The following is a 16,141-nucleotide window of genomic DNA, read 5'->3' as shown; positions in this document are numbered from 1 at the left end:
CGCATTAACAAGTCCCACCTATTGTATATCAAATCAAATGTTTTTTGACACTGTGCATGTGCACACTGTCGTACGCCAAAAAACATTCGTTTTCCTTTTCTCGATAGTTCTTATTCGTTTGCTAAATTCCCATGTAATCTATATCGAAAACGTAATGTGAATAAACAATTTATAATTATATTTACATTTGATATGATCCATTGGGACATACGAGAGTTCCAGAAGACATTTTCGTTATTGTTGTTTGACGCAGCGAACAACATTCCAACACAGTCAATAAATTATTTAACAACCTTTTCAATTGATATTCGATTGATTGACGTTATTTCTTTTTGTGGATTCCTGAAGAATGCAAAACAAAAACGGCATGTATTATCTCATATACGCAATGATACTTAATCCCTTTTGAAGTAGAATACTTCTCTCAGGAAGTTCGGCTACATAGGGATGTGAAATGAAAATCTAAAACCGAAAAAAGTGAAAAATATGTCCAATTTCAAATGCTAATAAATCGGTTAGTATTCGATGGATTTCCTTCGTTCTTGCAGCAATAGATTGGAAAATCTTCTAAGATTCTTCCCAAAATAAGATAATTATAATTTCATTATTCACACTATTGTACTATTGAAAATAGTCAAGCCTTGTCAAAACGGAAAATTCGACCTCTGATTGGTCGTTATATGCTTGCTTCCCAAGCACGGTCGACAGGATCATATACCTTGCAATTCAAAACATGCTATTTGGCATATATAAGAGCCTGTTTCAGCCGGAGCCGCTCATAATAGTTCTAGACAGCGACAACAGCAGTCGTCCTTCCTTAGCTGCAGCACTAGCTCTGTGGTTGGTCACCACGTCTCAGGAGCAGCGCGGTTTTTCTCAGCGTGTGTACAGCGACAACAGCAGTCGTCCTTCCTTTGCAGCAGCAATAGCCCTGTGGTTGGTCACCACGTCTCAGGAGCAGCGCGGTTTTTCTCAGCGTGTGTCGCCAGACAGCCATTATTCCCCCCGTGTTGGGGCAGCATGAAGATTGCCATCAGGAAATCCAATTTTGAAGTAGAATACTTCTCTCAGGAAGTTCAACTACATAGGGATGTGAAATGAAAATCTAAAACCGAAAAAAGTGAAAAATATGTCCAATTTCAAATGCTAATAAATCGGTTAGTATTCGATGAATTTCCTTCGTTCTTGCAGCAATAGATTGGAAAATCTTCTAAGATTCTTCCCAAAAGAAGATAATTGTAATTTTATTATTCACACTATTGTACTATTGAAAATAGTCAAGCCATGTCAAAACGAAAAATTCGACCTCTGATTGGTCGTTATATGATTGCTTCCCAAGCACGGTCGACAGAATCATATACCTTGCAATTTTAAACATGCTATTTGGCCTATAAAAGAGCCAGTTTCAGCCGAAGCCGCTCATAATAGTTCTAGACAGCGACAACAGCAGTCGTCCTCCCTTAGCAGCAGCACTAGCAGTGTAGTGGATACCAGCGATGGCGGAAAGCGGCCACAGCTGTGACGTAGCAATGAATAGCGCACTAGTTGCAGCGGATCTCAGCATCGATAGCTGCTGATGCAGTGAGGCACTTTAGTGAAATGCAGTCTCTGTGCGATAGTGGACATTCAATGAAAAGTTGACTCATTTTGACAACACGTGAGCCGTCTAGTTTTGAGTGTTATATTAGCATTTCACTCTTTACTTCATCACAACGAATACTTTGTTCGCACTGTCAGTGATAACGCAAAGATGTAATCGGCATCTTATCCGATACTAAATTGAACAACAAATTGTCCTTTTCAGGATGCAAAAAAAAAACATGATGATTAAAACGTTTATGTTTTCTCTTGAGTTAATTTACATTTTTAAATTTGTAAAAGTTATAAATTTTACTTTATTTCCGTGTCTCAGAACGTACTGAATTATCTTTTCCTTCAGTCATGACCACGACATCCGAAAAAATTTCATCTAAAAATTTAAAAATTGTCAAGCCCCAACCATGACAAGCAACTTACTATATTATTGAAAATGGTCAATCCTTGTTGAAGCGCAAAATTCGATTGATCTGATTAGTCAACGTTTATTTACTAGAAAAAATGACTGACACGCTAGCAGCCGCGTTATCTTTCTTGTAAAAGTATTCTACTTCAACCTTGCGGTCGTGGCTTTGCACACAACCCTCCTGTTATTTTTTGCTTTCGTTCTTCTTCCGTTGAATTACAACGGAAATTAGCACAGTATGACGAATCGGAATTTTCCCATTTTGGCGAAGTCTGCGGTAACATACCACTAATATGCAAAATAAAACGTGCCACAAAGGATGAGCTGGTTTATTTCCCTGATGTACCTATGTTATTGGTAAGCAAAGTTTAAAAGAATTGTTTTTCTTGCTGAATGGTGTTTGTCTTTTAATTTTTATAAATACTATTCTTCTGCTGACTTCTAATGTTTAATTTTCTCTAAGACTTTCGTCATTTGGCCAGAAAATTACCGTTTTACTTTCGACATTCGATTTATGGTTTCCAGTTGTTTTCAATGTTGAATATTCGATTGGCAATTTGTGATTATCGATTCATAGTTAGGTTGTTCTAACATTCAATTTGTGATCTTCGATTTTCGATTTCCAACTTTGATTTCAGACTATATAATTTAGGCACTAAAATGTAGTCTTCGGATTATAGGCTGTAGACTATAGCTATCCGACATCAGACTTTAGACATCAGACATTAGACTTCAAACATTAGACTTCAGACTGTAAACTACAGATTTGAAACTTCAGACTTTATACCTTAGACTTTACGCTTTAGATTTAGACTTTGGATGTTAAACTCTTAAATTTAGACATAAGACTCTAGACTTTAAACATTTCTAGTCTAAAGTCTACAGTTTGAAGTCTGAAATCTAAACTCAGACTTTAGATTTCAGACTTCAAACTAAAGACTTTAGACTTTTGACTTTACACTTTAAACTTAAGGTTTTAGACTTTAGACCTTAGACTTTTAACTTAAATTTTAAACTTTAGACTTTAGTTCATAGACTTCAAACTTAAGACCTTAGGCTTTACACTTTAGATTTTGACTTTAAAATTTAAACTTTGGACTTTAGTGTTTAGACTTTAGACCTAAGTTTTTCGACTTAGATTTTAGACATTAGATTTTGGCCTTCAGATTGAAGACTTCAAACTTTAGACCTTAGTCTCCAAACTTTAGATTTTAGGCTATCGGCTTTAGGTTTTGGACCTTAGACTTCAAACTTTAGGATTTAGGCGTTAAACTTTAGACTTTAGACATGAGACTTAAAACTTTAGATTTTAGACCTAAGATTTCACACTTTACACTTAAAATTTTAGATTTTAGGTTCTAGACTTTGAGTTTACACTTTAGACTTAAGACTTGAGACTTTGAAATTTTGTTTTTAGACTTTAGACTTCAGAGTTCAAACTTTAAACCGTCAGACTTTACATTTTAATTTTTTTACTTTGGACTTTCGACTAAAGACTTTAGACTTTAGATTTCAGACTTTAGACCATAGACTTCACACTTTAGATTTTATACTTTAGACTTTAGGTTTTAGACTTTGGACTTAAGACTTGAGACTTCAGACTCTATACTTTAGACTTTCGATTTTAGACTTAAGACTTTCGACTTAGGACTCTAGACTTTAGGCTTTAGACTGTAGACTTTTAATCTTTTAGACTTTAGATTTTAGACTTTATACTTTAGACTTTAGACCTTAGACTTTTGACTTTAGACTTTAGACTTGAGACTTAAGACTGTAAATTTCACACTTCACACGTTAAATTCAAGACTCTTGATTTTACACTTTAGATTTTAGACTTTAGACTTTTTACTTTAGACTTCAAATTTTAGACCGTCAGACTTAACACTTTGAATTTTTGACTTTGACTTTAGGCTTTAGACTTTAGAATTTGGACTTTAGGTTTTAGACTTTAGACTTTCGACTCAAGACTCTAGACTTAGGCTTTAGACTTTATATTTAGACTTTAGAATTTAGACGGGCAGCACAGTATGGCCGGCTGCAACGTGCTTTTCAATCGTTCCGATAACTAGTGAATTTTCAGTGATTTTTGTGTTAATATATCGTTAAATATATGTAGGGTTCTCTAGTTCGGATCGCCGCGTGTGATATGTGTAAAGTTCGTCCAAAACAAGCTGTCTTACAAGCGAAAATTGAATTTAAAGATGTGTTTCTTTCGGCTTGTTTTCTACTCTTTTTTCGTTACCTCGGTGACGGTGACGGTGTGAGGTGTTAGTGTGCGAGCGAGAATAAGAAACTAACAGTGACGTATTTGGCAAAAAAAATAATAAACCATTCTATACCAAAGAAAAAATATTTCACAAGTGTTTCTCGTCTTGAGAAATAGTATTCTCAGCTGAACATCTGAAAAGCCCAAAAGCTAAGTATTCCTTTTTATCCATTTAATGTTGTTTACTTACACTCATATTCGTCTTGTCATTTCCCACACAATGTGAAAATATTCCAACTGAACGAAATCTTATTGGAATTTGTTTTGCTATAATCAGTGATGCCGAATTGTGCCATAAATCATTGAACTCGCACAAGACTAATAATTAATACATGCAGTTTAGTCGAAGTCTATCAGGTAAACACTCTGCATAGCTCCCGTTTGCTTGTGTGTGCAAATTTGATGTTATCAACGCTGCTTTTTTTTCTTCGTTCGATTGCTTGGTTCAATTGTTCGATAGTATGTGTGTTGGCGTTGTTCGAGTGGTTTTCGGCGAATAAGATATTTCATATATAATACATTGGCTGCTTGTTTCCATGTCTCTGGTACGTGGTTTATTCATGTCGGCAGAGAACCTAGTACATGAATAATTCTTCCTCTTAGTACCACGGGGGGGGGGGGGGTCTAGAAACATAGCAACAAAAATTTTTTTTTTGTTTTTATTTGGTGTAGACCAGTGACCCGGGGTTGCCAGCTATGTAGATTGATTAATAGAATGACACTTTTATTAATGCATGACACTTTTACAAGACAAAATAGGCAATTTACAATATAGTTTAAAAATAGTTTGAAAATTTAATATCGCGCTCGTCAAGTATTCGATCCTATCGCCTACCATGCCCTAACTGGTCGGTTACAGACATTTCACTTAGTTCTATGCTTTTATTTTATGACTTTCCTAGCTTTTGGGCAATTGTAATTCACATAAACAATTTTTATTTAATTATACTGTAACCGTTTTGGTCGGGCTGACGATAGTCCACGAAAACTAAATTTTGATTGCGATTGTTTTGGATTTTTGTTAATAAACTTAGCACTTTGTTTTGTTTGATATGCATATTTGCATTTTTTCTAGTTTTTAGGCTTTAGAGGCATGAAACTTTGCCAGTTTCTATACTCAGTAGGTATCATAGTTTATTTATTAAAAGAGAGAACCGGTGCGAAACATCGTGTCCCTGCGCGTCTGCGTCGGTATAAGGGAATAGTGCTGCCGTGCATAACGCTCCGGTGTAAACGCGTCTTCGGTTCTGGTTTGTTAAGCATATCTAAGGGTTTTCAGAGTGTAGTGACTTCCCGATGTGTCTTATTTATTCATGTCTTACGTTGACCGTTTAGTCGGAGACTGCTCGTTCGTCGGTTTTATTTAATCACGTTGCAAACCGAAATAGGTTTTGTCTGGTTGATAAATATCGAGATTAATTTAATAGCTACGCGATGTAAATCTTATAAAGGACCGCCTCTGCCGAAGTGCGCTTGCTTTCTTGAAGCTGTTCAGAATTATTAGTCACTTATATAAATACTTAGATGCTTTGGGTTGTATATGATTTTCGCGCGCGTCATTCACATAGGATCGCGGTGTTTGTCAAGAAAGATATTCTCTTAATTAGCGAGCACCGCGCGCAGCGGTGTTCGATTCCGTCAAATATCGTGAAGACATGACAACACAAACCTTTCTTTCCGCCACAGTAGTAGAGATTCAGAAATAAACTCGGTCTCGGGCTGTCCGTTTAGCCGAAGATTGTTCACCAATTGCTTTGATATAAGCGTGTCGCTAATCGGAGTAGGTTTCGTTCGGTTTATGAATATCTTGAATAATCTAATGGCTACGCAAAGTATACCTTCGAAAGAGCCGCATTAATCGACGTGCGTTTCTGTGTTTCTGGTACTCGTGATTGGCCTTCTTATGGTTTATTAGTTTAAATCAGATCCACATCTGTGGTAGTATATGCGTGGCTCCAATAACATTATATTGTAAAAATCGGTCAATTTTGTGCTCCATTGAAATAAACCATGCACACCTGTGCGCGGCCCCAAAGGCATTGGTAATGTTTCTTGGTCTAAACCGGTACCAGATATAAATAAGCTAATTGTGTGTTCTCTAGTCAGCCGGCTGACTATAGAATAAACCGAAAATAGCTAAATAGAGACGGATAGGAGTTATATGTATGATCGCATCACTTATCAAAGTGAATCCTGATCCAACGAGCCCTCCCCTACTAACGAAAACCTCCTTCCGGTGACCTTTGTGGAGATGCAGAGGTAAACACGGTCTCCAAATAGCAAGGGCCACACTAACATCCCTTACCTCTTCCTACCTGATTGCAAGGACGTGGCCGGCGTCGTTATTGATCCTTCAAAGTATTGATTCACTAAAACTTGTACACTGAGAATGGTCGGTCACTCCCAACCCCATTTAGTTGATTCACTGTACAATTTTACTGATTCGGATCAATCACGGAGTGCAACCATTGATATGTGCAGTCAGTCAAGCTAAGCTAAGCTAAGCTATATTTGGACTTTAGAATTTAGACTGTAGACTTTTAGACTTATAGACTTTAAAATTTAGACTTTAGACCTTAGACCTTAGATTTTAGACTTTAGCCTTTAGACTTCAGAATTTAGACTTAAGACTTTCAACTTTAAACTTTAGACTTCAGACTTTAGACCTTAAACTTTGGACTTTACACTTTTGACTTTTGAATTTAGATTTTAATCTTTAGACTTATAACTCTAGACTTACGACTAGAGACTTTAGATGTTAAACCAGAGTTTGGAAAAAGTAACCGAACTGTGTGAAGGCGAATAATAAGAGCATTCATAGTACAATATTTCCAGCTATTTCATTCTATTCTATCCCTCATACAGCATGCTCTGACAAAAACTTTATACCGTGCCGATAGCGGTGTGAATCTCTCGTTAGTTCAAATGTCAACTACTTTGCGCTTGCTTAACTGAAGTCTCTGTTCAAAATTCTATCAATTCGCTGGATTTATTGTGAATTTTCAATTCCTGGTGCTGAAATAACTATTAGCCATTGGTTTCTTGTAAAATGGTTTTATAGTAACACTAATTTAAAGAATCATGCTTCATCCTGTAGAGCACCCAATGCTTGCTGTAGCCTGACGAAACTAAATGGGCGCTATAAGTTTGATAGCATTCATTACTTTCTTGAACGAATGAATGCCAAAACATGACAAAAAGTAACACCAGCCGAATCAGTAGAACGTTAAATTTGGGGTAAGGGTAACTAGATTCAATTCAGTATCACTGCAGAGGGTGAGAGTGAGTGTACAGTTAGCTTCATTTCAGGTGTATTCCAAGCATTGAATGTGAGATTTCGGAGCTCTGCGTTAAACCTAATACTTTAAGATTTAAGCCTCTAGGCTTTAGCTTCAGACTTTGGACTTTAGGCTTTAGACTTTAAATCTTAGACTTTAGACTAGAGACTTAAGACTCAAACCTAAGACTTCAGACTCCAGACTTTGAACACTCGACTTTAGACTCTTGCCTTTAGACTCTAGACTTTAGACTGTAAACTTTACACTCTAGACTTTATACTCTGGATCAGGTTTGCAAACGGTCAACACTTTCATTTGATTTCGCTTCCTTAGTGTGCGTCGCAGTAGGTTTTCCCTCGTAAATTTAGAACAACCGTCGCCCTTCACACAAAGAACAGATGGTCAATTGATACTCCCGCATCAATTTTTGGCCTATTTCTGTCTACTTCGTTCTATTTATGTTGGGAAATATTATTACAATTATTACGCACAACGTTCGTAACTCTCATTTCTAGAAAAAATGTCCAAAAATGTTTGAGGAAAAAACGTCGTGGTGGCGAGTACTCGATTGACATGTTTGTTCAAGAATGTATTTAGTCAGCGTACCTTGCCATCGTCAGAAGAAAAAGAAGACGATAATCGCAGTGAAAAGTCGCTATGCCGTGACCATTTACAAGCCTGCTGTAGTTGTTAGACTTTAGAGTTAAGACTCTATACTTTGAACTCTGGTTGGTGAACGGCTGGGCAGTGCGTACCAGCAGTACATTCGTACTAGTTGGCATAAAATAGACCCCAGTGTGGTCCATAGCATAATGCCCAGCAACTCCTATCCCTACCTCCATGTGGTACCGACTGGGATACGAGCAACCAAGGGAAGAACGGTGAGCCGCTGGGAACTTGATCGTATGCTGACAGGTAAGGAGGAGTTGTTCTCCTTGGAGAGCAGCTTGCCTGAGCGTCTGTTCCCCAGGTTAGGGGCGGTTCAAACAGCGACTGAACCGATGACGTAAAAAAGAGGTTTTATGAGCTTCTCAAGAAAACGTATGGAGAGTGTCCACAACATGACATAAAGGTCGTCATCGTAGATATGAACGCACACATCGGACGAGAGGAGTTTTTTCGTCCCGTGGTAGGTAGAGAAAACCTTCACTCTACCACCAACGACAACGACAACATGCCACATTTAGACGTCATAGAGGTGCGGTCCTTTCGAGGGCCAAACATTGACTCCTATCACTATCTCGTAGTAGGCAAGATTGGCGCCCGGTTATCCAACATATTTAAATCGAAATCGGCGAGGAAGATACGTCTGGACATCCAGAGGTTATCAGCGGAAGGAGCTACTGCAGAGTATACTCGGATAGTTGAAAGCCGGATCTGGAGTGGACCTGAACGAGCAGTGGAATCATCCATAATGCGGTCAGCGAAATAGCGCGAGAAGTGATAGGCATGACATATATTACATATATTACCGATACATCGCAGGTGGCCAGGCGTTGGAAGCAACATTTTGAAGTGGTGTTGAACGATAGGAGAGTCGTCGAGGGGAACAGGATAGAAATTGGGGAGGACGGACAAGCTGTGAGCCCACACTGTACGAGGTGAGAATGCTTGCAAAGAACTGAAGAACCACAAAGCCGCTGGGAAGAACGGCTTACCGGCCGAACTTTTCAAAGTTGGGAGCGATCGGCTGTGTAGTGCAATTCACCAGACTATTCTAATGGTATGCTCTGAGGAACAACTACCTACGGACTGGTTGGAAGGTCTCATATGCCCTATCTACAAGAAGGAACATAGACTCGATCTGTTTATTGACTTTTAAGCCGTACGATACAATGAAACGCAACCGTCTCGTGACATGTGACAACGAGGTGAGCTGCGAGGTTAAGAGACGGATTGCGGCAGCGAATAGGGCTTATTACTAATTGCGTAGCCAGCTTAGGTCCCGTAGCCTACAGACCCGTAAAAGGTTTGCGCTCTATAGGACTCTGATCTTCCCGATGGCGCTCTACGGACATGAATCGTGGACGTGGAAAGAGGCCGATCGACGGGCGCTTGGGATCTTCGAGCGTAGAATCCTGCAATCAATACTCGGTTGCAAACTAGAAAATTGGGAGTGGCGCAAGCGCATGAATCACGAGCTGTACGAAGTAAACAAACACGGTGATATTGTCAAGCTGATGAAACACGGTAGGTTAAAGTATGAGCCACCGGAAAAGATGATATTTAGCAGAGAACCGTATAGAAACCGACGACTTCGAGGCAGACCTCGCACGCACTGGATGTGTGCTGTCGATGAGGATGCCGGAGCAGCGGATGTAGACTGGAGAGGAGCAGCCCAAAACCGAGTTTTGCGGAGGCGTATTCTGGATTCGGCCTAGGATCTCAACGATCTGTCGTCATAAAAGTAAAGTAAGTGGTACTTTAAACTCTACACTTGGACTTTTGAGTATTAACTTTTGACTTTTAATGTTTGTCTCTGACTTCTGGTTTTTAACTGTTAATTTTCAACTTGAGAGTTTTGACTTTTGACTTTCGACTTTTGACAAACTCTTCCTACCTAAAAATGTTGTTCAAATTGTCATTTCGCATCGTATACGGCACAACGGTGTTTTTAACACAACCTATAAAAAATCTTTTTAATTGAAAGTTATCTGCGAGTAGAATTCGATATAGGAATTTCCTAAATTCGTTGTTGAAATGGAATTCCCAAACAAACTGTTGAAGTCAACACGAGGTTTATGCTAACTTACGATCAAGAAACTTACAACGGGAATCGAGCAGTCAACACTGCTAGAATAAATGAAATCGTGCTCTAATTCAAAGTATCAAAATTCTATTTTATGATTTCGATAAACGAATAACTCAACAACTGCTAAGAATTTTTTTTCGGAGATTAGTCAAACAGCACTAACTTTTGATTTACCTTTGCGAGTATGTGCTGTTAATTTAAGAAATACAAATAACACAATTTTGTCGTGGTTCGTACATGCAAGGATGCGAGTGTTTACAAAACGTCAATAGGTTCAATAAATATCATTTGTGTTTATGAACAACATAGGTCACAAAAATAACAATCTGCATGTTCATTTTATCACTTGCAGTAACTCAATCCATTGTACGATCGCTTAACGTTGCACATAGGAGTATTTGACCCAAAAAGTTGGCCAAAAGTCCGACACACAAAATACACGATTTCCATTATTTTTAAATAATTTCAGTTAAAACATACGCTCATGACCTATTGGTGTCTTATCACATAAACCAAACTGTTACATTTCAAAGTTATTTCACAGTAAATTGGTCAGTTTGAAAAATACGTGCTACTGCTCGGGTGGCGTATGAAATTGATAAATTATGTCAAATAGTTTTTCTCTCTCACAGGACATAATCTACAAGATAAGTAAAATGTTTTGCAATATTTAAAACGTTGAATGTATAAAATAATCATGGATTGTTTACGAAATAAATGATTATGAAAACCAACCGTGAAAAATCCATAATACTGTGAAATTAATTTTATGATTTAGTAACCTTCCGGGCAAGTCCCGTCGAAGCTTTATTCATTGACAGAAAGGTCAAAGCCTTCTGTAAATATACGAAAAGAGAAATCTTCCTCCTGGTTCCTCTTTTTTCTGTCAATAAACATTTTATTAAATGAAGATTTATATGGAAATTTCCAAATCTTTGTTTTATATCATGTGTGAAAAGACACTAGAAAAATGGAGCAAGCGAATTTAAAGTAATATTTTATATATTGGGTGACGTTTTAAATAGATATCACCTTTTTTGTGTTGATTATACGAAAATAACACGTTTTCGATGTAAATCTATTCAATTGCTACCAAAATAGAGCGACTTGGACTTTTGGCCAGCTTTTTGGCTCAAATACTCCTATGTGCGTTGGGTTTTCCCACACACATGATATACAACTGGCGAAAAAAGAGTGCAGACCAACCAAAGAGAACGAAGGGGGCGATCTCTGACTAGTGGCTGCTGGTCGGAGAAAGAAATGCTGGAAAAACCAACATTTGAGTAAGAGAACAATATGCGCCGTTCACAGGCGGCAAAGATTGTCAATCACTTGCACAGATTCTTGCATATCAAATGGACCGGGGTTAAGTAAACGTCATGCTTAGGGTGTCCTCTGTTCAAAGACGTTAGATTATTTTAGGTTGACAAGTTAAGATTTTTATTATAGAATCATACGCTGGCAAGGAACTATTATTACAAAAATTTTCCTTTTTTTTTACTATCCCTTCTTTCACTTTAGAGAAAAATTTGGACAATCCTCGAACATCACGACCATTTGTAATAAAACTCGTTATACCAGTTTGGTTTATTGACTCTCATGATCGCTGGGAAAACCCACTAGAAGTACGGAACTAAACGGCGATAAAGCTAGAAACGACGATGGACCAGTACAGTACAGGCGTTTCGAATGTATTGGAACGTAGAAGCGCTGAGTGGAGCCACAGCTCCAACAGTGCTGTTCGGCTTTATCGCGCGAACAACAACAAACCTGATAAGCGAGAATAAAGCGGCTGAAGATCCCGCCCATCAGCGAAACAGTATTAAACGTTGAAGCGGTCTATCAATTGGACTGGAATGGGACGTGAGGGACGAAAATTGAAATGTATACTTACTTATTTACTCGAGTTCCTCCAAACAAGCGACTGCTAGTTGACGCTTTTTCGTGTCCGAAGGCAAATTAGCAAAACCACCGCTAGTATCAAGTTTAAATTGATCTCCTGCAGAATCAAAAATTGTGAACTAAAATACCGATCGTTAAGTGATCATATGTTGGTTCAAGTGGTCGAAGTGAGAAACGCAAATAACCCGTAATTATATGCGGTCACTATAAAGATCGTTCAACGAATCAATTATTTGTGCGATCTTCGGGTAAGTGTGTGTATTTGTGATATCATACTGATCGGGTGGCGTCGTGTTATGTATACATTAAATTCATTGATGATTTTTAACAGAAATGTATGTAAATGTGAATGGAATAGATGCTATTACAAAAACGCATTGTTATATTAATATAATGTCGCCTTCGAGTTCTTGCAGTGATTTTACTCTCAGTATAATTTATTTTCATTTCTTAATTTTTTTTAATATCCCGAAGAAACTGTACTCTGCTGTACTCGTTCAAAATAAATACGATCAGAAAAACTTTATAACATTTATTGGGCAATCGAATCATATACTATCAATGTTATAGCTACCGAAACAATAAGAAGTAGGCGACGACAAAAATTTAAGCACTAAAAATGGAGGTTTTCTGATATAAATTGAATGAAACTCAAAATTGAAACTTTTACTAGCATATACGCTGATGCTACTGATTTCGGTTTGCGCGCCATGAAGGCATTGCAGTTTAATTTTCCAGCACAAAATTTTGTTTCGAAAACCGTGCACAACTGCACGGGTCAGCAAGAAAACGCGAGGTAAACAGTATTCTGTAGATGTCGTCAAAATATCGTGTCAAATAGCGTGTAACATAACTTGAGTTCAACTTATCTTAAAACAATATTCTTTTTTGGCTTTTTATAAGAGCCTATTCTGCGTTGTTCGTTGTTTCTTAGCTTAAAGATACAAAATAAAACGTTACTGCAAAGATCGTACACAACCGTTCAGGTCCCCCCTCTGCCACGATGCTAAACAGGGCTGCTAGTTTCTCGAAACTTCAAGTAAAGTACGGAGTTTGGAATAAGGGAATTTTGCACGCCAGCCTGTGTTAGCGGGCAAAATTCCCCTGTTCCAAGATATTTCAATAGAACCACTGCATTCACAAGCTCTTCTCCACAGCAGCAGTAGAGTTAAAGCGATTATACCGCTCGATGTTTCTCGTTTCAGTGTCGATTTAGGTGACCTGCAGAACACGTTGCTGAAAAAGTTGCATTCGCGATGCAGTTTCTAGCAGATTGGCGGCTTGCGACGCTATCAATGATACTGTCAAGCTTTTTGAGCGATATAGTCACAGCTCGTGAGTTTTCTACACAAACTTAATTTATAAAAACCAAATATCTCAAGTGATTGGTGTTTGCATATTTTGAACAGGAAATCTGAAGTCATGTACCATGTACAACGAATTTTGTGTTCCAGTTCAGAACTGCACTCTGTACAAACAATACACAAGCACACCTTATCGTAACTGGCCAGAGGAGCTGAGGAAGAAAGCAACCAATAGTTTGTGCAACGATGAAGTAATCAACAGTGCTAAGGTATGACTCGCATTACAAATCCGAAACTCCTGCTACTGTAGTGTTTACACATTCTTTTGGGTCTCCTCAATCAGGTGCTGAGCGTTTGCTGTCCGACATCAATGAATCCGAAGGAATGTGGCTTGCAGTCTGTAAATCGGATATCTAAAGGTAGTATCGCAATGCTATACGAGTATCCGTGGATGGTGCTCCTGGAAAACTCTAAGAAAGAATTCGTTTGCGGCGGAACGCTAATTAGCAAACGACACGTTCTAACGGCCGCTCACTGCATTAGAAACAGTGCAGCAATGTAAGTACTGCAGTTTTTTTTTTAACATCAAACGCTGATTAGTGGACAAAAAAGCGCACGCACATTCAGCGAATCTGGCGGAATTAGATTATTAATCGACTTTTGTATTGACTTTTGTATTGACAACAGGTCGACAAAAGCGAAAAATATGTCCTGAAGCTCAAACTAGATAAAATGTGAGAGCATGTGAGAATTTCTTACCACTCCTGTGGTGCTTCTAAATAAGTCAGAAGTGCGTAAAGTCTTCACTTGAGTTAAATAAAGTTTTCCCCTAAGCAAACGTGGAAACGACGAACCCGACGACAGTCAGTTTTGTTAGTTTCTTCTGTTAACTACCTATTTGCGTAGTTTTCATGGGACCTTTCGCAGCATTACTTAGACAGAGATTCTTCTTGGTAGGTTTTTGCATCAGATTGTACAAAAACCAGTCGAAGAAAATCACTGCCGAAATAGTCCAATAACCTAACCTTAAAAAATCTACGCGCATGTGCGAATCTTGAAATGCACACTGATGCCTACATTCTATCGTGAACCGTTTAATTTTCTTGTATTTCAGCACTTCCGTGCGTGTAGGCGAACTTGACCTCAGCAAGGAAATCGATTGCAACATCGTGGAGAACGAGATGGACTGCGCAGATCCACCGCAGGATATTAAAGTGGTAAAAATCACCCGCCACCCGTCGCACAGTCAAAGAGATAAAAAGAATGACATTGCACTGCTTCGGTTAGAACGTCCGGTTGCATTTTCTCACAGTACGTTCCTATAGCGCCTATAACCTGGAATAAATTAACGCCTTATCTACTTCCAGGTGTACGCCCCATTTGTATTCCCAACGGTACTCCGGAGCAGCGGTCGGTCAATCCATCGTTTTATATTATTTCCGGCTGGGGATTAACGGAAAATGGCACCTCCTTTGACGTTCTGCGTTACGCTCGCGTTCCTCCAGTTTCGTTGGACAATTGTGCAACGAGTGTGAAACGAATCAGTGTGGCTTTACGACTGGATCAGAGTCAGATTTGTGCCGGAGGTATCGATGCAATAGACAGCTGTGCGGGTGATTCCGGTGGGCCGCTGCAGTACGTTTCCAATCGAACATCGCGCTTCTACCAGCTGGGTGTGGTTTCCTACGGGGTGAGAAGTTGTGGCGAACAAAGTGCTCCAGGAGTTTATACCAATTTGATGTCTTATTTGAATTGGATTGTGGAGAACGTGGATGAATAAAATGAAATTTTGAAAAAGTATAATATTTGTTTTTTATCGAATATGACCTGAGGAGGCTTTGTCCCAACTCAAAAAAGTACGCAAACTTATTAAAGTAGTGAAGAAAAATCGACCAATTAGGATGAGGCAATGTTCTTCGATGTAAAATAAATGATTTTTTATTCTAAAATATGGTGAGATAACCATAACTAACCACTCAATTCAGATCTCAAAACCAAATATAAATCTATCGTATTCCTTCGTAAACCATGCGGCCGTGGCTCGGATACGACTATTCTACTTTTTGTCGAGATTTTGTAAAAAAAGCTTGCGTTAAAGATTTCGGGACACCTTTCAAAACTAATCAACTCAGTACCAAAAAGCTTAAAAGCCAAACCTTGGGTGCTACATTCCGATTCGGAACTTAACCTTCTGTTTATTAATACACAGGTGCTTATTACGGGAGTCACTTTACGGTGAAATATATTTCACTCTCACGCTCAGTTCACTTTTTTAGACCTATTCCCGATTCCATATCAAGTGAGATGACAAAAATCACCTCCGTGGAGTGAGATTGACACTGAAGTGAAATTGAGAATAGGACAAGCGAAATAAGATTGTTTCCCAGCTCAAATCTGTAAGTCCCAGAAAGTCAGTTTTTCCTTTTTTTTTTTGGATAACACCAGATCTTGACATGTTCTGAATTTTTTAGACATACATAAAAAAAAATGTTTTTTTCGTTATCGAAAATTTCCTGAACTAGTTGCATTTTTTTCATCGGGCAAAAAAAAATGAAAATTTGACCGCTTTAAGGCACGGATCAAATTCTGATTCGTTTCGTTACTGAAGATTAAATCCAATATTTACCATTATATCAC

At 38.4% G+C, this 16,141-nt stretch overlaps 1 protein-coding gene across 1 annotated transcript; it reads left to right on the top strand.

The window, feature by feature from the left end:
- The first annotated feature begins 11,986 nt into the window (after window positions 1-11,986).
- LOC129727729 (phenoloxidase-activating factor 3-like) lies at window positions 11,987-15,307 on the top strand. The gene is made up of 6 exons (XM_055685832.1): window positions 11,987-12,448; window positions 13,406-13,535; window positions 13,610-13,773; window positions 13,848-14,062; window positions 14,619-14,815; window positions 14,872-15,307. Exons 2-6 carry the CDS (start codon window positions 13,457-13,459, stop codon window positions 15,282-15,284), a joined length of 1,068 nt encoding a protein of 355 aa, XP_055541807.1. The 5' UTR covers window positions 11,987-12,448; window positions 13,406-13,456; the 3' UTR covers window positions 15,285-15,307.
- The last annotated feature ends 834 nt before the right edge of the window (window positions 15,308-16,141 follow it).

The sequence above is a fragment of the Wyeomyia smithii genome, chromosome 3 (genome assembly GCF_029784165.1).
Source record: "Wyeomyia smithii strain HCP4-BCI-WySm-NY-G18 chromosome 3, ASM2978416v1, whole genome shotgun sequence".
In the NCBI taxonomy this organism is placed as follows: Eukaryota; Metazoa; Arthropoda; class Insecta; order Diptera; family Culicidae; genus Wyeomyia; species Wyeomyia smithii.
Note: the sequence above shows the minus strand (reverse complement) of the source record. Positions and strands in the feature narration are given on the sequence as shown.